Raw genomic sequence first — 21475 nt, 5'->3', positions numbered from 1 at the left:
ACTTAAATTACTTTCCAGATCACAATGTACATATACAAAATGTACACATAGAATCATTTTGGTTGGAAAGGACCTTTAACATCATCAAATCCAACCATTTATCAAGCACACAGCCAAGGCCACCCCAAGCCCATGTCCCTCATCCCCACATCTCCAGGGCTTTGAAACCTCTCCAAGGATGATGGGGACTCCAGCCCTGCCCTGGGCAGCTTGTCAGGGAAGAAATTATTCCTAATACTCAATTTAAAACTCCTCTGGCACAACTGAAAGCCATTTCCTCTTGTTTTATTGCTTGATATATAGGTATGAATGTACAGAAACAACCTGCAAAAAATAGAAATGTACCAGCACCACCTTATCATCAGGCAGTCTTGTGGTTTATTCATGAAAAAATGAGAGAAGAAAAAAAAAAAAATCCATCCTAAAACCACGACCAGTTCATAACTCTTATTTTTAAAAATAAATAAAGGCAATAATGTCCCTTCTCTAATCTCAGAGGTCCTTTCCAACCAAACTGATTCTATGATTCTGAGCTTTAACCTTCCCTCCTTGATGCCCTCTGTGCTGTTTATTCTCCCCAAGGTATTTTCTGCTTTCTGCCCCAAATCTCTCAAACTGCTGGAGCTGTGGGAACTGGAGCCTGGAGTCCTGAGTGACCCATTTGGAACCCTTTTTCCTTGCATTTCATAAGATCTGACATCTTTGTGGTGTTAATCCCTACACACTTAGAGCAAAGTGATTCAACCCCCAGGACTTAAATGCAACTCAAATCATCACCTGGAATTCAGTTTTGTTGCTCTGACAGCTACAGAATGAGCTCTGGGAGACCTGAGCCTGCTCATTCTGCTGCCCTTCCTTTCAGTTCCTCATTCCCCAGGGATAATGGGATTTAAATCTTGTGTCCTTTCTCAACATAGAAACAATCCCTGGGATCATTCCCCTGTGTTGAAGCCACGTGGTGGAATTTCCCTACAAAATATCTCAAAGCAAAGGGAGGGAAGCAGCAACGTTCCTCTCTTAGCACTGGGGAAACTGAGGCACGGGGTGCTCATACAGCACGAGGCAAAGGGTGCAAGGGGTAGATATGAGGCTTCCTCATTTTGTCTCATAAATACATGTGAAAAACCCACATTGCTAGGAAATCCAGCACCACCTGAGATGCCCCACAGTATCTGAAATGAGTATGGGAGCTGGCATGGGTGACACAGCACAAGACCCAAGCCCTGTGCCCTGCTGGGTGGGTGCTTGGAGCACAGCACCCCAAAAAAGACAAGATGCAGAATCACAGAATTCTCACAGTTAGAAAAGACCTTTAAGATCATCAGCTGTCAACATCCCCCCTGGATAAAATATGGGTCAGGATCTGTATCACCCACCAGAGCATCTCCTGAAGTTCTTTACTTGTTAGATTGACCATTTGGGCAGAATTAGTTTATAGCTGAATGCTTCAGGATGGACAGGGTGTCATCTATCCCTCCCACCCTGGTATAAGGCATCTACACAGCTGGAAAACACCTCCACAAAAATCACAGAATTGTCACAGTTAGAAAGGATCTCTAAGATCACTGCATCCAACTATCAGCATTCCCCCCATATCCCCAAGTAAAATAAATAAAATATATTCCAAAATCTGTATCACTGTGCCCACCAGAGCATCTCCTGAAGTTCCTCATCTCCATGGTTTTTAAACACCTCCAGGGATGGGGACTCCAGCACCTCCCTGGGCAGCCCATTCCAATCCCTGACTGCTCTCTCAGGAAAGAAATCCTTCCTCAGATTTGCTCTAAACCTCCCCTGGGGCAACTTCAGCCCATTCCCTGGGCTCCTCTCATTGTTCCCCGGGGAGAAGAGCCCAGCACCCACCTCCCTACAACCTCCTCTCAGGGAGCTGTGGAGCTCCCAACTAAATATTCCCAATTCTTTTCTCCATATAAATACTCTATATAAATATAGCTATAGAAATAATTCCCAATTCTTTTCTCCAAACTAAATATTCCCAGTTCCCAAGGCCTCTCCTCACAGGATTTGTCCTCCAGACCCTTCCCCAAGGATGGCAGTCAGGATGATGGGAAGTGCAAGGCTTGGAGCTCCTCAACAAAGGAATGAGCATCCCAAGCCCTGCAGCCAAGGCCAAAGAGCCCAGCACCCACCTCCCTACAACCTCCTCTCAGGGAGCTGCAGACAGCAAGAAGGTCTCCTCTCAGCCTCCTCTTCTCCAAACTCAACATTCCCAAGCCCCTCAGATTTCTTCTCCAGACCCTTCCCCACCTTGGTTGCCCTTCTCTGATAAATCCCTCAGCTACATTCCAAAAAAGACAAAATCTTTAGACACGACCTCTTTGGGCATCTCTCTGCTCCTCAACCATTTCCCCACAGCTGGAGGAGGGGTGGGAGGGGGCAGTAAACCCAGGTCCACCCTCCCCTGTGCAGCTGGCATCCATCTGGCTGCTTTAGAGATCCTTATAAACCTTAAACCACATTTTTTTTCTTTCTTTTTTTTTTTTCTTTTTCCCAGGCCACCACAGCACCCCCAAAAAAGAAACCGGACCCTGTCACTTCGGAGACGGTGGTGATCTGGGGGCTGCGCCTCTGGCAGGTGGTTGGTATCTTTGCCATCTTTGTCCTCTCAGTCAGTAAGTCACAATTCTCTGCTTCACCCCCCCCAAAAAAACCCCCAAAACAACCCCCCCCTCCAAATAGAACCTGTGTCCAAGAGGACTCCAGACCAGCAGCCATGGAGGTCACAACTCTTTGGGCTCAGGGCTCCACCGAGGGAGTTCAGAGGCAGGGGTGGCCTTGATGGAACCATACATGGGTTACTATGACTTTATCTTCACAGAATCCCAGAATCATTTGGGTTGGAAAGGAGCTCTGGGATCACCAAGTCCAACCCTCCCGTGGTTCCCAGCCCATGGCACTCAGTGCCACATCCAGGCTCTGCTTAAAAACCTCCAGGGATGGAGAATCCACCCCCTCCCTGGGCAGCCCATTCCAATGCCTGAGCACCCTTTCTGCAAAGAATTTCTTCCTCATCTCCAACCTAACCCTCCCCTGGCAGAGCTGAAGCCCATGGCCTCTTGTCTGACTGATAGAGCCCAACCCCCCCTGGCTCCAACCTCCTTTCAGGGAGTTGTAGAGAGTGATGAGGTCTCCCCTGAGCCTCCTCTTCTCCAGCCTCAACACCCCCAGCTTGTAACATACTGATAACAGTCCTAGAGGTGGTGACACACCAGAGAATGTCACTACAGGGCTGTTCCCAGCTGCAGACCCAAATTTGTGTTAAAACCCTGGACCTGCCCCATCCCACAACCATATAAACCATGTGAGCTCTTGGGGTTCTGTCCCATGTGTTGAGATAAGGAGGTTCAAGAGGTCTGGAGTCAAAGCCAGACCTGGTGATAAGGCCCTTAGCTCCTATTCAAGGTGCCAAGACTCCCACTTCATTTTAGCAAGGTTTTCAGGTCTTCAAAAAAAAAATTTTTTTTTTTTTTGGACCCAGGCACCATGAAGTTCAAACCTGGTGACTCCAGTGGGCCAGGGTCAGACACTTTGAGGATGTGTCTGGGCATGGCCAGTTCCCCACCTGAATGTCTCCACCCAGTTTCATCCCCTCACAGCTCACAATCTCTGGGTAGGACACAAACCAGAGTCACTGAATCTTCCAAGCTCCTGAAAGACTTAAGACACTTTCAAAACCCCACCAAAATTCCAAGGAAGGACCTCCTGCTTCTTTTTGCTTTAACCAGCTGTAGCTTCATACAAGTTTAATGTGAGCCAAATGGAATAATCTATTTCTTTTCCATCTTCTTGTTACTCTTGAGGCTTGTGCAAAGTGTGTAACTAATTCTTCAAGCAAACAAAATTACACTGATTCACCTCTATTTCCCTTCAACCTCCTCTTTTTCCTCTTAAGGACAAACAGAGGGACAGAACCTGTCCCTGAAGGCAAATTACATCAACTCAGAGGTCACAGCAAATCTTTAACAACTCCAGGAAGGATATTTTCAAGCCATGTGGACTTAGACACTTCTCAGTTCTCCAGGCATTTTTTTACCATTCTCATAGAATCCTCATGCTTGGAAAGGACTTTCATGATTATCAAATCCAACCATCAGTCCTACACCACCTTCCCTACTAAATCACCTCTCTCAGTGCCACATCTATTTTTTTTTTTTTTTTTTTAATACCTTCAAGGATGGAGACTCCACCACCTCCCTGAGCCACCTGTTCCAATGTTTCACCACTCTTTCAGGGAAGAATCTTTCCTAATATCCAACCTGACTTTTCCATGGTGCAACTTGAACCCATTACCTCTTGTCCTCCCACTAGAAACTGGGAAGAGGCCAACCCCAGCATCACTCCAGCCTCCTTTCTGGGAGTTGTAGAGGACAACAAGGTCTCCCCTCAACCTCTTCTTCTCCAGGCTGAACAGCCCCACCCTCTCCACTTAAACCCTGTTCTCCAGACCCCTAACTCAGCCCAGTTGCTCTTCTCTCCATGCCCAGCACCTCCAGGTCCTTCCCATATGATGCCTCAAAGCACACAAAATATTCAAGGTGCTGCACCAAGGGTAAAATCCCCTCCCTGGCCCTGCCAGCCACGGTGTCCCTGATCCAGGCTAGGATGCTCTTTGCCTTCTTGGCAACCTGGTTTGGGGGCCTAATTGCTCCTTAAAATTAATTTCATAAGTGGAGCAATGAAGCATTTTAAAGTGATTAGAGGAAGGCTTTGAGTTCCTGCAGCATTTCTGCTCTTATTTCCCACAAGCAATGGGCACCTCCTGCCCCAGGATGACCCCATGAAATCTCCTGGTGAGGATCAGCCACAAGTGCTGCCAACCCTGGATATATAGATTCTATAGGTATATAGAATATACCTCAGCTTAGGAAAGCCCAGGTTTGCTGGGCCAGCTCTAAACCCACAATATTGCAGACACCCAAATTCTGGTGCTCCAGGGAACTCTTTAGTTGGATGCTCAACCCACACCCAGGTGTAGCCCTAATTTCAGCAAAGCCCACAGCTGTCTGTGTGTTGTTTTCTCAGCTTTTATTGGACCAATCAAAACACTTCTTACTACCTTTTGCTCTGTTTAAATCAGACATTTACATTTTCAAAGCAAACACAAGGATTTTCTGCTGGTTTCTTTTCTTTTCCCCTCAACTCAGGGCAAACACCACACCCTCCACCCAAAATCTGTAGGATAAGTACTCTTACAACTTGCCTGAGCTCAATCAAGGAAACTTCTCCTAATTCCTCAGATGCCACAACCCCCTTTGCAAACACTCCCAAGGAACTCCACAGCCAAAAATTTAACCCCAGTGACCCTGGGGAAACAGGCATCAAAATTACCAGCAGGAGCTTTAGAAAGCAAGTGGGCTGGTGAAGTTGTTTATTTAGGATTTTTTTATGTTTTTACTTGGTTTGGGGGCATAAAATTTTCAAGCAATAGGTTTGATTGTTCTGTTGTTAAAAATTGGCTCTGGCCATATTATTTAGGGTTAGAAAGATGGACAGTCTCCCATGCTGGTAAATCAGAGGGTGCATTACTTACAAAAAAAGAAATTAAAGGGTTTTTTTTTGTCACCTAAAAATATCAGTAGCAAGATGCAAACACTTGAAGTTTACTCATCTACTGACAGCCCAGAAATAAAATGTATTTAAGGGAAAAAAAAAAATAAAAAACGAAAAGGAAGGAAAAAAAAAAACAAACCACAAAGAAAGTTATTGCCTTGGTATAGAGAGTGCTGAGAGTAGGGAATGATGACGAAATATTTCTAAGCATCTGTGTTTAGACAAGAAAACAAATAAATTGTGGATAAATCAGTGGAGTAACTTTTGCTTGAAGGTTCAAACACTCACACAGGGAGTTCAACAAAACCAGACAACTCGTAGCTCAGGGTTTGGTCCTGGTTGGAGGAGTTAAAAAATATTTGCTAGGAGATCCCAAGGGTTTGGCTTGCTGAGTCTCCAAGTGCTAAATAGATTCAGTGCATGGCAGCATGGAATGGAGTTAATTTAGGGCTCTGCTGCTTTGATAAAGCAAAAAAAAAAAAAAAAAGCAAAAAAAAAAAAAGGAAAACTAAGTCTCTTTTATTTGAAGGCTTTGGGTAAGCAGAAGGGAGGTGAAAGCAGCTGTACCAGCTCAGTAAGGGTTTGGATGAAAACAAGTATTTTGGGAAAACAGAAATATTAACCAATAAAAAAAAAATTAAACCAAGATAGATTCAGACTTAATGGCATCAGAATTACTCAATCATGCAGTCAGTTCTCACCAATTTCTCAGCTTTTCCTCCAGCCACATCTTCCTCCTCCTTTGCTCTGCCATCCCCAAAGCACTGGTGGTTCCCCAGCTTTTCCAGCCCAGTTCCAACTCCCAGGAGCAGACAGAGGTTTTCTAGGAATGAGCTCTTGGAGGTTGCCTTGGGAGCAGTCCAGGAAAAACCCAACTTTCTTACTTTTATCCTGGGACCAGAGCTGGAGCAGAGCTTTTGTGGGGCTGCTTTTTCCTGGTGCCAGGAGGACCAAGCCCCAAATATCCCCAACCCTCTGAATTAGGAGACAGAAGAACATCCTTCCCAGGGCCTCCAGAAGATCCCATTGGTTTGCCATCCTCTCACCTTGTTAGCAAGGGTGTGCCTGCTTTGTCATGTGGATTAAATGAAGATTAAGTGAAGATGGAGAGTGATTAAGATGCTTCTCAAGTCAATGCCCCCAGGGACCTCATGGGGGATTTTGGAGCACCTGAACTGGTTTTTTTTTTTTTTTTCTTTTGAAATGGAAAGAGTAGATGCTTAAAAAAAAAAAATCTGATCCTAGCCAGGAGTGATAATTGCCAAAGATCAAACTGGAGCTGGGCCAGAGTAAAACCCCTTAAAAACCAAAAAATGGGAATGGCAAACCCTACCCCTACTGCCACCTCCCAGAGCTGTCCCTGCTGAGTGACAACGTGCCAAAAAAAAAAAAATAGATGTGACCTTAGGTGTGGTTTCTAACTCATCTTCTTAGCAACTTCCACAAGATGGCATCATCACATAATAAAAGGCAGGAAAAGCAGCCCCATCCAAACCTCGGGTTTCCTCATCGAGTGGAAAAGGATAAATTAAAAAAAAAATCTTAGATAAAAGCATCTTGTATGTTAATGCATCCACTGAAGTGGATAAAAACTCTCTGGGGAGGTCTTCTAATACATAAAAAGCTTTCTGGGCAGGTTACCAACCAAATGGATGGTTCTGAGCTCTGTCTGGAAGAGAGCAGAAGGGATGAAATGTTTGCACACCTTTTAGGAGAAGGTTTTTCTGTCTCTCCTGCAGCAATTGATAGAAACTTTCTCAGATGCCACATGAAAGATCTGTCTGTCCATCCGTCTCCATCATTTTCCTTTGTTTCTGTGCTTAGATCCATCACAAAAGGGAAAAAAAAACTTTGGGAGTAAAGGAGCCCACAGTAGAAATGATAATTTTCTAGCAGAGCATCATTCAGGTGATGCTGGAGGTATAAATCAGGGTTGTGTTCAATCAACTCTTACCAACAAAAATATCAGGAATTCCACTTCTTTTTGCTACAAGGGGAGGAAGCAAATGAGAACTCTGCAGAGTAAAACCTGGAAAGAATGGGAGGGAAAAGAAAGTTTCTCAGGGAACACCCAGACCAGGTCAGCTCACAGTTGCTCCACTACCCCCAAGGTTTTAGCTCAGACATTTTGTCCTTGGTTAAAGGAAAAATTTCCTTTTTTGGGGGGATGCTTGGTTCAGGTAGAGGCAAATAGACTGACAAGTGTCCTGGGAGTGCATCTTGAAATCTTTATCAGGGCTGCCTCCCAGTAGAATTCAGCTTCAGGTTGATAAGAGACTCCTTGAAGGCCCAAGAGACAACAACAGCTGCATCTGTCTCTCTCTTCTGGAGACTTTGATGAGACAACAACAAACAAGTGATAGGAGATTAGATATCAGGAAGATTTGATGCTCTGAGGAGCTCTGCTATCCAGTTCCTTGCTCTGCCTTTTGCTTTTTCTTTGTCCCGTGAAAGCTGTAAAATGGGAATTTAGGCCCAAAACAACTTCCCTGGTAGGATGAGACTGAGTCATCCCTTTGGAACCTTGCACAGCCTGTTTGATCCACAAAGCCTGAGGGCTTAGAGAATCCCAGAATCCCAGAATATGAGGTGGGAAGGGACCTCCAGGCCCATCTGCTCCAACCCTTCTCATATTATTGTTGATCTGAGATGTCTCAGCACCCCTGGAGCTGAGACTTCCAACTTTCCCAAGTGGGGGAATCCACCCCTTCCCCTGGGAGACCATTCCAAGGTCTGACTGTCCTCAGGGGGAAAAATTTTCCTCTGGTGTCCACTGGGAATCTCCCCAGGAGCACCTTGTGCCCATTGCCCCTTGTCCTGTCCATGGGACTCCTTGGACACAGGGAGTCTCCAGCTGCTTTGGAGCCCCCTCTAAGTACTGAACATGGGCAGAAGGTCTCCCCTGAGCCTTCTCCTCTCAGGCCTGAACAAACCTCAGTTTTCTCAGGTGCTCCACACCTCTGATCATCCTCATGGCTCTTCTCTGGCCCCTCTCCAGGCTGCCCACATTCTTTTTGTACAGCAGGGCCCAAACCTCAACACAAAAATATCCCAGGTGTGGTCTGACAAGCCCTGAGCAGAGTGGGATGAGGACTTCTTTGTCTCTGCAGGTGATGCCCTTGGGGATGCAGCCCAGCAGCCTCTTGGCTCATCTTGAGCCACCAAGACCCCCAGGTCCCTTTCCCCAGGGCTGCTCTCCAGCCAGGTGGATCCCAAGCTGAACTGCACTCCTGGGTTATGTGTTCCCAGGTGCAAGACCTCACACTTCTCTCCACTGAACTTCAAGTTCTTGCTAGCCCAAGAAGTTGTATCTTTTGCCAGCTGCAGTGCTGTGATGGAGGAGGTGGTTCTGATCCATTCCTGGAGGAACCAGCAGCTGACCCAAGGTTTGCCCAGGGTGCTTTTCATGCATTCACTCTTTCCTTTGGCATCACAACCACCACCACCATTTAGGGCAGCCCTGTGGGTTGCTTCTTTTGCTCTCTTGTTGTTTTTATTTTGTTTTCAAGGTCTGCTGGTTCCCTGGTTTCCATACCCCCCCCGGCAGCACCCACCAGGGAGGGCACAGCCAGCACCTCTGGGATTAATTCCTCACTGATTTCTGCAACCCAGCAGACAATGCAATGAATGTAGGGCAAAATGTCACAACAGTCCTGCTGAAATATCTGTCTGGAGTGACAAGAGGGGATGACAAAGATGTTAGAAGCAGGGAGAGCATTGTGAAAAAAAAATAATCACAGAATCACAGAGTCATTTGGGTTGGAAAGGAGCTCTGGGATCATCAAGTCCAACCCTTGACCCACTCCCCCCGTGGTTCCCAGCCCATGGCACTGAGTGCCACATCCAGGCTCTTTGGAAATATCTCCAGGGATGGAGAATCCACCCCTTCCCTGGGCAGCCCATTCCAATGGCTGAGCACCCTCTCCAGAAAGAAATTCTTTCTAATGTCCAACCTAAACCTCCCCTGGCACAACTTGAGACCTCTTGTGCCCTCTTGTCTTGCTGAGAGTTGCCTGGGAAAAGAGCCCAACCCCCCCCCTGGCTCCAACCTCCTTTCAGGGAGTTGTAGAGAGTGATGAGGTCTCCCCTGAGCCTCCTCTTCTCCAGCCTCAACACCCCCAGCTCCCTCAGCCCTTCCTCACAGGACTTGTGCTGGATCCCTTCCCAGCCTCCTTGCTCTTCTCTGGACCTGCTCCAGCACCTCAATCTCCTTCCTGAGCTGAGGGGCCCAGAACTGGACACAGGACTCAAGCTGTGGCCTCCCCAGGGCTGAGCATAGGGGCAGAATCCCTTCCCTGGACCTGCTGGCCACGCTCTTCCTGAGCCAGCCCAGGATGCCATTGGCCTTCTTGGCCACCTGGGCACACTGCTGCCTCCTCTTCAGCTTCCTGGCAATCCAGACTCCCAGCTCCCTTTCTGCCACTCTGTGCCCAGCCTGGAGCTCCCCATGGGGCTGTTGTGTTGAACCTCATCCCGTTGGGATCAGCCCAACTCTCCAGTCTGTCCAGGTCCCTCTGCAGAGCCCTCCTGCCTTCCAGCTGATCCACACTCCCCCCCCACCCCACCTCCAAAAAAAAAGAAAAAGATCCTCAGCTCCTTCTCAGAATCCCCCTGTCCCATGCCAGCTCAACAAATATTTAAAAGGTACCACAGGCAGGGAGAGGTCCCCTTCTTTACCACCCTATTTTGAATCTTCCCTGTGGCATGGAGCAAGCGAGGCAGAAGGTAAAATGGAATCCCAGCAGGAGATTCCCAGAGCTCTGGCTGCATCCCACTGGTTCCAGGCAGGAGCTGATGCCTTGCACTCAACCCAAACTGCAGACCAAGCTGGCTTTGGGCATCCAATGATCACCCCAGGGAACTGGTGGTGGATTTCAGACCACCTTGTGTCCACCTTTAATTCACTGATATCACTCAGTGCTGGTGTTTTAGTGGCACCAGAGCAGCTCTTAGTCCATGGAAACAGCTTTACCCACTGCACATCCTTACATCTACTCCACACCAGGTTTACTACTAGCAGGAAGTAGGATTTATTTGGATGAGGAGTGACAAAGTAGTGGGTTAAAGAAGCAGCTGAGAGCCAAAGTAGAAAGTTCTGATCTCTTTCCTTCATCTTTGGGTCTTTCTGTAAGACCTTCCAGAGATGCTTCCCCATTTTTTCATTCAAATATTAACACGTAGCCCCCATGAGCATCAGGAACTCCTGACACAGAGCCATGGAAAGCTTGGGGAAGCAGCTCTGCCAGCAGGAAGGATGCTTGGGAATCATCCACACAAGTTTTTTAGCTGAGCCTCTTTTCCTTGAACCTGCCAAATGCTCAAGAGGAGGATAAAACAGTGTGGGAGTCCAAGGGAGACCCACACTGAACACAAGTGTTCCCAGGAACCAAGTGGAATTTAATGAGCACCAATGAAGCTGTCAAACATCTTGAAAGCAATTAACTCAGCACAGTTTAATTTGAGGACTCAGAGGGTTTATTTACCAACTTGCTGAGGGTGTTGAAATATAAATGCCAGGCAAGAGATTTACACTCTTTAAATACCCATTACTTTTTGGATGGCAGAACTGCCCAGATGTTTCCATTAAATGTGCAGAATTCCCAGTGAGGCCCAGATCATTCAGGCTGCTTCTTTCTCATGGGGCTTTCTGGATGAGGCTTTAGAATTTCTCTTCAATTCCTGCATCCCCAGGAGATGAGAAACCCTCCTCAGGGTGCACAGGATCAGGGATGGGAGGGGGAGGTTGTGCTCTCCTCTGTCCCAGGGAGCATCACTTGGGACAAGGAATGGCTCTTCCATGGGGACAATAACCTGAGCCCCTCTTTTGCCCTCAGCTCAAATTCTCACACATAAATCTCTTCTCACACTTGAGCCATTCCCATCCATTTTAGGGCTGCTGGGCACAAAAAAATAGCTCAACACCCCCAATTTTTAGGCACCAATGTTTTTAAGCTCAAGCTGAGCCAAATCCAAAGCCCTTAAGAGAAATGTCTTTTTTTCTGACCATTTTTTTTAAAGTACTTACATTAATAAGAAGCAAATATAATTTCCTGTTGGTTATTTTGATAACCAATAAACAATGCTCTGCTTGTTTTATACTATATTAAACTTCCATTGTTGTGTATTTTCACACTCCCCAGGCTACTAAAAATTTATTTACTGTGATCCCTACCAGCTTAAAAGCATTGGAGATGCCTGAGGCCAGGTTCTCCTAAATGGGACAGCTCTCAGGTGACCCAGAATGAGTGTGCCTGGAGTCTGCAAGGGGAAGAACTGAGGTGTTGGATGATGGTGGGGATCCAAAACCCCTTTTCTGTTGGGTGTCCCACCAGCTGGAAGCCTCACGTGCTTCTTCACCTTCCATCTCCTCCTGGCACCCATCAGGGACCATTCCTGGTGTTGGAGCCCAGATTTGTGCCCAGGTGGTGACAAGGGATGGGGACAGTGAGGCTGCCTTGCTGTGAGCATCACTTGTGGCTTTATGGATCTGAAAGGGAAGTCAGGTTTGCAGCCTGCCTGGGTTGACCCACTTGGTTAATTTCTCATGTTCTGATTGATAATGACTGGTTTTATTGCAATGGACCCTCAGAATTTTAGTTCCCATTTGCCCTTCATGTGTAATTTTGGGTCTGACACCCCCCCAGCCAGAGTGAAGAAGAGGCCCCAGCCCCCATCTTGCAAAAACCAAGCCAATGTCCAAGAGGGATTTTGCAGATTCCCAGGGCAGGGTAAATAACAGCCCATAGAGAATAATTTTGGAAAAGACCATTAAGGTCAGGACATCCATGAATAAACCCAAAACTGCCAAGGCCACTGCTAAACAACATCTTCAGGGCTTTGAAACCCCTCCAGAGATGATGGGGACTCCAGCCCTGCCCTGGGCAGGCTGGGCCAGGGCCTGACAACCCTTTCCATGTTGAAATTGTTCCTAATTTCCAATCTAAACCCCCCTGGTGTAACTTCTATTTCCATTGTTCTATCACATCCCTCATCTTTCTCATCCTCCTCATCCCAACCTCCTCCCAGGGAGGTGCAGAATGTGAGGAGGTTTCTCCTCAGCATCCTTTGCTCCAGGCTGAGTAACCCCAAATCATTCAGCTGCTCCTCACAGGGTTTGTGCTCCAGACCTCTCCCCATCTCCATTATCCCTCTCTGGACATTCTCATTAAAGAATACAGATAATATTCAGATAAGTTTGCAATTAATTACGATTTTAAATCTATGGGTACCCAAGGTACATGAGATCTGAGGGTAGAGAGGTCAGAGCTGCACAGACAAGATCCAAATCTGGTTTTCATCTTCCCAAGTCAGTGCTGAGATCCTGGGTTTGGTTCCTAGCTTGGGCTGAACAGAAAAGCCAAGTCCACCTGATGGACCATGTTTTGAAGAAATGCCTGACCAGAAGTTTTTCTCCTTTTTAGATGGAAAGAGCCACCCTTAAATCTTGCCTCAGACAACTGCAGAGTTGGTTTCTCCTTGTGACAGCTCTTTCCTTGCATGGAAGCAATGGAAAAAGTTCAATCCCACACCTCTCCCCCCCTGAGGGGGTGAAACCCACCCCTGCTCCCAGCTGCTGAGGTGGGAGAGTGGGGAAAGAAGGTTGGAGAGGTCCCCCTTGACTCAGCAGCTATTGCACCAGGCTTAAAAGACACCAAGAAAGAGATAGAAAGCATAAGAAATCAGGAGGTTCTTTCTTAATTAGGATTTAATTTAAATTAACCCTAAGTAACCCTAATTAAATTAGGGTTTGGCTCAGACTTCCAGCCAAACCAACCAATCTGGACTTTGTCACCATAATTCATCTCACTTATCTAGAGATATTTCAGAAAAAAATCTAGAAATATTTTTCAACTGATTTTGTTATCAGTAAGCAGATAACAAAAAGAAATGATGACTCTCTTTGCTTTAGATGTCAACCTAAGGAGGAGCTGAGCTGTGTCCTCCAGTGCCCTGCTCACCCTCTCTGGATCTCCAGGGATGCTCCAGGGAGCTCCCAGAGGATATTTGCTTCTTTATGTCACCCACAACAGAAGCTAGCTCAGAAATCTAACTTTTCTCACTTCAAAATCTCCTAAGGAAACTCTTGTCCTTCTAAGAGGTCCAGCCCAAACCCAGATTATTCACTGGTGAGCTCAGAATAAACCAAAGTGGCAGCTGTCAAAGCTCTGCTCTTTGCCAGCAGACAGGAGAATAAATAAAAAGAAAGAAGTGGAAGGAGCAATGCAAGGAATTGGCTGAATCCATTAAAAAAAAAATAAGGTGAAGGGAGGTGAAAGCAAGGATCTGTGGTTGGGAGAAAGGAACAAAAACCTCATCTACAAAATAAACAAAAATCCAGTGATTAGATAATAATTAGCAAAATTTAATAACTATAGAGCAAAGCAATTGGTTCAACAATGCAGCTCAGGGTACTGCTGAGTTATTTGAATGTATTAGAATTATAAAATGGTTTGGGTTGGAAGGGACCTTAAAGCTCATCCAGCTCCAACCCCCTGCATGGGAAGGGGCCCCTTCCAGCTCCAAGCCCCATCCAACCTGGATTTAAACACTGCCAGGGATGGGCAGCCAGAACATCCTTGGGCAACCGGGGCAACCAGGGGCTCAGCACCCTCAAATTAAAGAATTTTTTCCCCATGTCCAACCTCAATCTCCCCTCTTCAAGTTTTAACCCATTTCCCTTGTCCTCTCCCTACCCCCCCGATGTCCAAAGCCCTCTCCCAGCTTTCCTGTAGCCCCTTTAGTGTGGATTAGTGAGACAGAAAGGGTTGTTGAGCTCTTTGTAGTGTCCTGGTGAGATTCTTGTGCCTATGTATGAAAGCAAGTGCTGAGAAAAAACATGACCTGTAGGAATAAAAAAAGAAAAACCAACCAAACAACAACAATCTTTACCTCTGCTCAATGCCTGGAGGAAGCTCTTCAAACAAAATCTCATTGAATTCACTTGAACTTCTCGGAGAGAAGATCAAAAAGCCTCTTGATTGCAGCATTGAAAGAAAAAAAAAAAATTAGAGATCTCTTTAGTCTAAAGGATAGAGGCTGGAAATTAAAGCCACATCAATTCAAATGAGAATTTGGGAAATAAATAGGGCAGGGAGGGTGATTAAACATCCCCACACTCTCCACCCCCTAAAAGCTCTCCCCAGGGTCAGGTGGGATCCAATCCAACCCAAGTTATTTCACTCAGGGAGTAATTAAATGTGATAACCTGTGATGTGCAGAGAGGTCAGGAGGGGAGATCTCCTGGTGTGAACAGACCCTCATTTCCAGACACCAGGAAAATATCACATGGAGAGAGGCACAGTAAAGCTTGAGGGCTGAGCAAATATTGAAGCTGTTCTGACCTCTTGCAGCAGTTCTGTCCACGTGGCCTCAAACCATTTTACAAAGGTGAAAGTGATTAAAAAACATGTTTTGCTTCAAGCCTTATTGACACAACTCCTGGGACTACAACCTGGAAGTCTTAATTTTTTTGGCTTCTATTTTTGCTTGCTAGGAAATCAATGGATCAATCCAAATACTAAATCTTCCTTGAAAGAACAACCCTAGAATGGGATGAAGTAGACAACTGAGAAGGATTTTGTGTGGGCACCTAATCCATCTCCAACTGAAGCTTTAAATCTGATATTTTTTACTATCCACATCCCTCTTTTCCAGAAGAAAGCAAAACCCAAATCCCCACTGCTGCAACTTGACCCCAAGTCCCAGCCAGAATGTTGTTGGGTGCCCTGGAGATGGTGGAGACCACACCTGGGATATTGTGTTCAGGTTTGGTCCCACTAGAAAAAAAGGATGTGGGCAGGCTGGAGAGGGGCCAGAGAAGAGCCCTGGGGATGATCAGAGGTGTGGAGCACCTGAGAAAATGAGGTTTGTTCAGGCCTGAGAGGAGAAGGCTCAGGGGAGACCTTCTGCCCATGTTCAGTACTTAGAGGGGGCTCCAAAGCAGCTGGAGACTCCCTGTGTCCAAGGAGTCCCATGGACAGGACAAGGGGCAATGGGCACAAGGTGCTCCTGGGGACATTCCCAGTGGACACCAGAGGAAAATTTTTCCCCCTGAGGACAGTCAGACCTTGGAATGGTCTCCCAGGGGAAGGGGGGGATTCCCCCACTTGGGAAAGTTGGAAGTCTCAGCTCCAGGGGTGCTGAGACATCTCAGATCAACAATAATATGAGAAGGGTTGGAGCAGATGGGCCTGGAGGTCCCTTCCCACCTCACATTCTGGGATTCTTCTGGAATTCAGCTCAGGGATCTCTTCTGAAGCAAAAATAGTGGATCCGGTAGCACCAGCAGCATCTTTAAAAGCATCTGAGCACTCAGGATGGACCAGTCCTGCAAGCAGCCACCCAGTCACTGATTTTTCTTAAAAATTTAGTAGAGCTCACTGATCATTCCAGAATCTCACAGAGTTGCTACAACTGCTGTGAGCAGCTTGAAGAGCCAAAATATGGGAGCTCTTTACTTAAAGCTTCAAGGTAATCATCTCATGAGCAGCTCCCCAGGCTTCTCAAAGAGAATTTTAACACCAGTTAACTTGCTATTGGATACATCTGCATTAATTGCTTGCATTATTAACAATGGAAGGGCTGCCTAATTAACTCAGAGCAGCGCAGGGCTAAATGTTAATTAAAGATTTCATTGGCAGGCTGGTGGGCTTTTTTTTTTTTTTTTTTTAATTCAGTTTCAAAGGGAAGAAACCTGTGTATTGCAGCCAATTTCCATTCAATTTGCAAACCTGTGCACTCCTCAGTCATAGTTCTGCTGAAATATTGCACCAAGCAGTCTCTGCAGAAGATATTTATTTCCATCTTCCTCAGCTCCTAGAAGAGACAAGTTATTTCTTTTTAATATTATTAATATTTTTAATTAACTGCCCAGATAAAAATCTACGTTGCTGTTGAAGAGGTAAAGTCACTAAAGTGAAAATGAAAAAGAGACCAAAGTGGGCAACGTGATGGATATTTGGTTTAAGCGAATACATCTTTAATTTCTTTTGCTCTAAGCTTGTTTCAATTACACAATAAAATATTTTTTGGTTTAAGCCAGTGGGAGTAAACACACAGCCCTCATTTAGTCACAAACATCTTATTATTTACAGTGGAAATTTTGTGCTTAACATTTGCTCTGCTGTTGTACTTCAGATGAGGGGCTTTGGGGGCCATTTTTCAGCTCCTTCAACCTGAAGAGCATTAGATGTAAACATTAGGAAGATATTTGCTCACCTAAAAATAAGGAAAATATGCAAAAAAATCCAGAAAATGGCAAAGGCTCAAAGTTCTTTATTATTCCCTGTATCAGGGGTTTTTAGTCTATGCTGAAGAGTGAAAATATGCCACTTAAAATACCTCTTCTGTCATCATGGACTCCTTTAAAATACCCATTTCATAAAGGACAACCAAGCATTTGTTCCCTTCTTGAAAAATTACATTTCACACGCTCAGCCTGGTGGAAAAATGAGAAATGATTTCACACACTGTCAGCTTGAATCTTCAGCATGGAAAGAGAACACCATGTGCAGGATCAGACCTGACTTTTTAATTTAAAATAGAGATATCCCTTCAGAATAGGTGGCTGGATTCACCTGTGTGTGTCAAGCAACTGAAAAGGAAACAAAAAAGAGTTGAGAAAATGATTTTTAGAAGCCAAACAGCAAAGCAATCCACAAGATATGATTGAAAAAGAAAAAAGAATACACCTACTTGAATTTTAATTGTGCAATTGAGGTGATGCTTGTGCCCATAGCATCACCTGGCCACATATCCCTAATGCAAAACAGCTGAGAAAAATGGAGAGAATTAAAACCAACTCCATTACATTTGTCACACGAGATGTTTCTTCCTCTTCTTTATGTGGTTTGATAACAAAGAATCTGTGAATAATGTCAAAATTTTCAAACCCTGATGATTTCATGGACCTTCTGTGGGCCCTGGTACAAAGTTGGCTTCAAGCTCACTGTGGCATCAGAGAGGCAGGAAGGTCAAAGTTTGTTATCACCTTAGTTTGAAGCCTTCTCAACAATTAAAATGGAAGCTGAAATCATGGAAAGAATGAAACTAAATATTTTTTTATAGCACTGTCATTAAAGCATTCAGCTGGAGGGGGATAAGAGAATTGGTGAATGTTTAGTACAAAGCAGCCATTCCAGGCTTGAAGTCAACCTGTTTCCAAGAAGAAAACCACTGTAACTGCTTCTCAAGTTAAATCCAGCTAACAGGTCCCCCAAATACTTCACCCTGTGGACACAGCATAAAAACTGATCACTATTCAACTGAGTCACAATTAAGCTTCCTGCACGTTTTTGTATCCCAAACACCTTCAAGTTGAAGCTACTTCCATTTTTCACATGACCCTCATATAGGTTTTCAATCTTGGGTTTTGTTTAATGTTGTAATTACAATCATAGAATGATTGAATTTTCAGGGTTGGAAGGGACCTTGAAGCTCATTCAGTTCCAACCCCCCTGCCATGGGCAGGGAAACCTCCCACCAGCTCAGGTTGCTCAGAGCATCATCCAACCTGGCCTTAAAAACTTCCAGGGATGGATGGGGCTTCCACCACCTCTCTGGGCAACCTGTGCCAGGCTCTCACCACCCTCATGGGGAAGAGCTTCTTCCCAACACCCAATCCTCTAGTTTGAATCCATGTCCCATGTCCTACCTCTACCTGACATCCCTTACTTAGGAGAGACTGGGCAGGTACAGGAAAGGTGGAAGGGAAAAGAGAGAGGAGAGGAGAGGAGAGGAGAGGAGAGGAGAGGAGAGGAGAGGAGAGGAGAGGAGAGGAGAGGAGAGGAGAGGAGAGGAGAGGAGAGGAGAGGAGAGGAGAGGAGAGGAGAGGAGAGGAGAGGAGAGGAGAGGAGAGGAGAGGAGAGGAGAGGAGAGGAGAGGAGAGGAGAGGAGGGGAGAGGAGAGGAGGGGAGAGGAGAGGAGGGGAGAGGAGAGGAGGGGAGGGGAGGGGAGGGGAGGGGAGGGGAGGGGAGGGGAGGGGAGGGGAGGGGAGAGGGAGAGGAGAGGGAGAGGAGAGGGGAGGAGAGGGGAGAGGGAGAGGAGAGGGGAGAGGGAGAGGAGAGGGAGAGGAGAGAATAAAGCACCATGCAAAGGTAGAGGGAAACAGTAAGAGAGAGAAAGTCACCACCTGAGGGTCCTGCAGTCTCCCATGGGTCTCATAATTGAGAAGAAAGGGGGGTGGTGATCCCCTCCTAGGAGAGGGAAAGAGGTTAGAATCTCTCTTCCTTTTATGCCACCCCTTTCTTGCTGTGCCAGAGCTGCTAGCCAATCCTTGCTCATCCTGACTTGGCCTGGAGAGTTCCATCAAGTGTTGTTTGTAGTTTGCCACCTGCTGTGTCAGTACAATTAACAGCTTTTGCCTGGAGGTTTCCCCCTAATTTTCTCTCCTAATTAACAATATCCAACCTTGGCCTGTCAAGGAGCTTTTTTTTCTCAAACTCCATGACTTCCCTCTTACCTCTTCTCAAGCTGTCCCTTCCTGAGGCTCCTCTCACCTCACTTCTCAAGGACACACCCTTCATCCCACTTGTTACAGAGCGAAGGATAAGAGCATCACCAGCTGCAGGATTCCACAGCATGGGGTGGAAAGCCAACCCTATCAGAGCTCCAGGCAACATTTTTTCCCCTTTTCCCCATCTCCCCTGGTGCCATGTGTTGGGGGCTTAGTGCTTCCAGTTGTCTTTTGAGGCACTGGTTGGAACCTCACACTTGGGATGCTGCATCCATCGTCGTAAATAGCTACAGGTTCCTACTGGAAAAAATTGTACTGAATTCTTTTTAATTCTTGCTGTCTCCTCTCTGTAAATGGGTTGGCCTGGACTAGAAAGATGCCTGCTGACTAAACTGGATGCCTTTGTTTCTCTCCTTTCCCAGTTATCACACTCTGCTGTATCTTCAAGTGCCGGATTCCCCGGACAAGGAAAGAGATCGAAGCCCGGTATGCCCAGAGACAAGCAGCCAAGACATATGCTGACAAACTGGAGACTGTGCCACCCCTCAACGAGCTGACAGAGATCCCTGGAGGTACTTCCTGTGCCCACACCTCCCCGTGAGACCCATCTCTTCTTTTGGGGTTGCTTTCTGGATGTGTGAATGCAAAGGGTTAAGGCTAATCCTTTAATGCTGGTCAATGGGGCACCTTGGGCACAGCCCATTAGATGGGGCGTTGAGGGAGATGGTTTGGGGGAGAACTTTGTAGAATAGGGATGATGGTTGGACTCTGTGATCCCAAGGGTCTTTTCCAACCTGAAAGATTCTATGATTATGGTAATAATCTGGTAAAAACTTCCCACTCACCTGCAGCATTTGTGGAAGCAGGAATGGTCGCTTAGGTGAAAGAAACAATTTTTTATCCATTGGTACAAGTCAGGATCATTCTTCTGAAGTTCATGCTTCAAATTTCATAGAATTATAGCATTGTTTGGGTTGGAAAAAATGGAGTCCATGGAGTCAAACTGTTAACCCAGCACTGCCAAGTCTACCACTTAACCAGGGCCCTAGGGAGTCTGATTCATTTTTAGAACAACCTCCTGGGCTGAGGGAGGGAGTGGGGGGGAGGGGTCAGTAGGAAGAAGAACAGTTGTTTCACATTCCTCATAAATTGTTTGCCCTATTTGGATGGCCAAGAGTATTTCTCTCCCTGGTTTCTGCTCCTCTCACTCATCTTTCCTGATTCTGTACCCTAGGCTCTACTGAAACTCTCCTAACTCTCTCTGGTCATGTCCAGTCCAGACCTCTCAACTCCCTGCCTGTGGTGAAAGAAGAAGATGAAATGGCCCTGCAAGGAAATTAGGGGACTGCCTTCCTGTCTGTCTGTCTATGGCTTCTCTTTTCTGATGAGATGCTTCACACCTTGGACTTCCTGCTTCTCAGTTCCCTTTCTGCATTTCCCCCCTGTTTTCTCAATACCTTTTCTATGATTTTTTTTTTTTTTCCTCCTTCCTGTGTCTCTGCAAGCCCTGTGGTCTGGAGCTTCATGGAAACTGAGAGTTTCTTTGCCTCAAAACACGATGCTTCAGTCCATGAAACTTCTGAAAGCAGCAAAGGGCATTGTAGAAATATTGGCCTACACCAGCAGAATACAGAACTGAGTTTTTAACACAGAACTTGCACATATTCCTGCATTTCAGAGGTGTTCAGACATCTGTCTGTGCCCACACTATAAACTGAGGATGATGGCCAGACCACTCTCTAAGAGCTAAGCATTAATAAGCCCTTGTTCATACAGTTAAATTCTCTTAACTTTAAATTTCTTCCAAAGGTCTTGTTAATTCCTCTTACATGGAAGTGTTTAATATTGTACCCTTCAATTTCCTTCCCAAAAGACCAAATTCTGACTGTCAGAACCAGCAGTAGAGCACAGAACCCATTGGGTTTGGGTGGGACCTTTAAAGGTCATCAAGCCCAACCTGCCTCCTATGAACAGGAGCATCATTAATCCTGAAAGCCCAGAAGGTGGGAAGGATCATGCCTGGCAGAAAGCCAAATTCCCTCATTTGCTGCTCCATCCTCTTCCTGTCTAACTGGTACTTCTGGAAAATAAATCAGGATGAGAACATCCAGACAGAAAGGGTATTTGGGCAGCAGAATGCTCATTTCACACCAGAATACTGATAAATTTTGATCTCATGTAAGCAGCCTTCACATCCCACAAGAGGACCCAAAGGCTTGCTGCTTTGGGTGTAGATTTAATTAAATTATTATTTAATTATTTGAATTATTTCATTAAATTATTATTTATCATGAAGAAATTACTACAAGAAAGCAATTTATAGGAAGTCAGCTGCACCATAAGGACAGCCTAAATCTTTTCTCCTTTGAATGTACAAGTTGAGCAGTTGATCACCCTTTGACCTTGTGAATCCCAGAATTCTGGTTCTGGAATGGTGCAGAGCAGGATTTG

At 45.9% G+C, this 21475-nt stretch overlaps 1 protein-coding gene across 1 annotated transcript; it reads left to right on the top strand.

Annotated features, from left to right (window-relative positions):
• The first annotated feature begins 1195 nt into the window (after positions 1-1195).
• Positions 1196-20365, top strand: TMIE (transmembrane inner ear). The gene is made up of 4 exons (XM_071738650.1): positions 1196-1237; positions 2516-2633; positions 19447-19596; positions 20259-20365. Exons 1-4 carry the CDS (start codon positions 1196-1198, stop codon positions 20363-20365), a joined length of 417 nt encoding a protein of 138 aa, XP_071594751.1.
• Positions 20366-21475: the final 1110 nt, after the last annotated feature.

Source organism: Heliangelus exortis, chromosome 2 (genome assembly GCF_036169615.1).
Source record: "Heliangelus exortis chromosome 2, bHelExo1.hap1, whole genome shotgun sequence".
NCBI lineage: Eukaryota > Metazoa > Chordata > Aves > Apodiformes > Trochilidae > Heliangelus > Heliangelus exortis.
This window is presented reverse-complemented; position numbering and strand designations above follow the sequence as displayed.

Bases quoted from the DNA above. Each gene is read 5' to 3' on its own strand.
- TMIE (XM_071738650.1), top strand. From the start codon at position 1,196: ATGGGTGACACAGCACAAGACCCAAGCCCTGTGCCCTGCTGG. The intron at 1,238-2,515 runs GTGGGTGCTTGG...TCTTTTTCCCAG, and splicing joins CAAGCCCTGTGCCCTGCTGG to GCCACCACAGCACCCCCAAA. The intron at 19,597-20,258 runs GTACTTCCTGTG...TCTGTACCCTAG, and splicing joins GCTGACAGAGATCCCTGGAG to GCTCTACTGAAACTCTCCTA.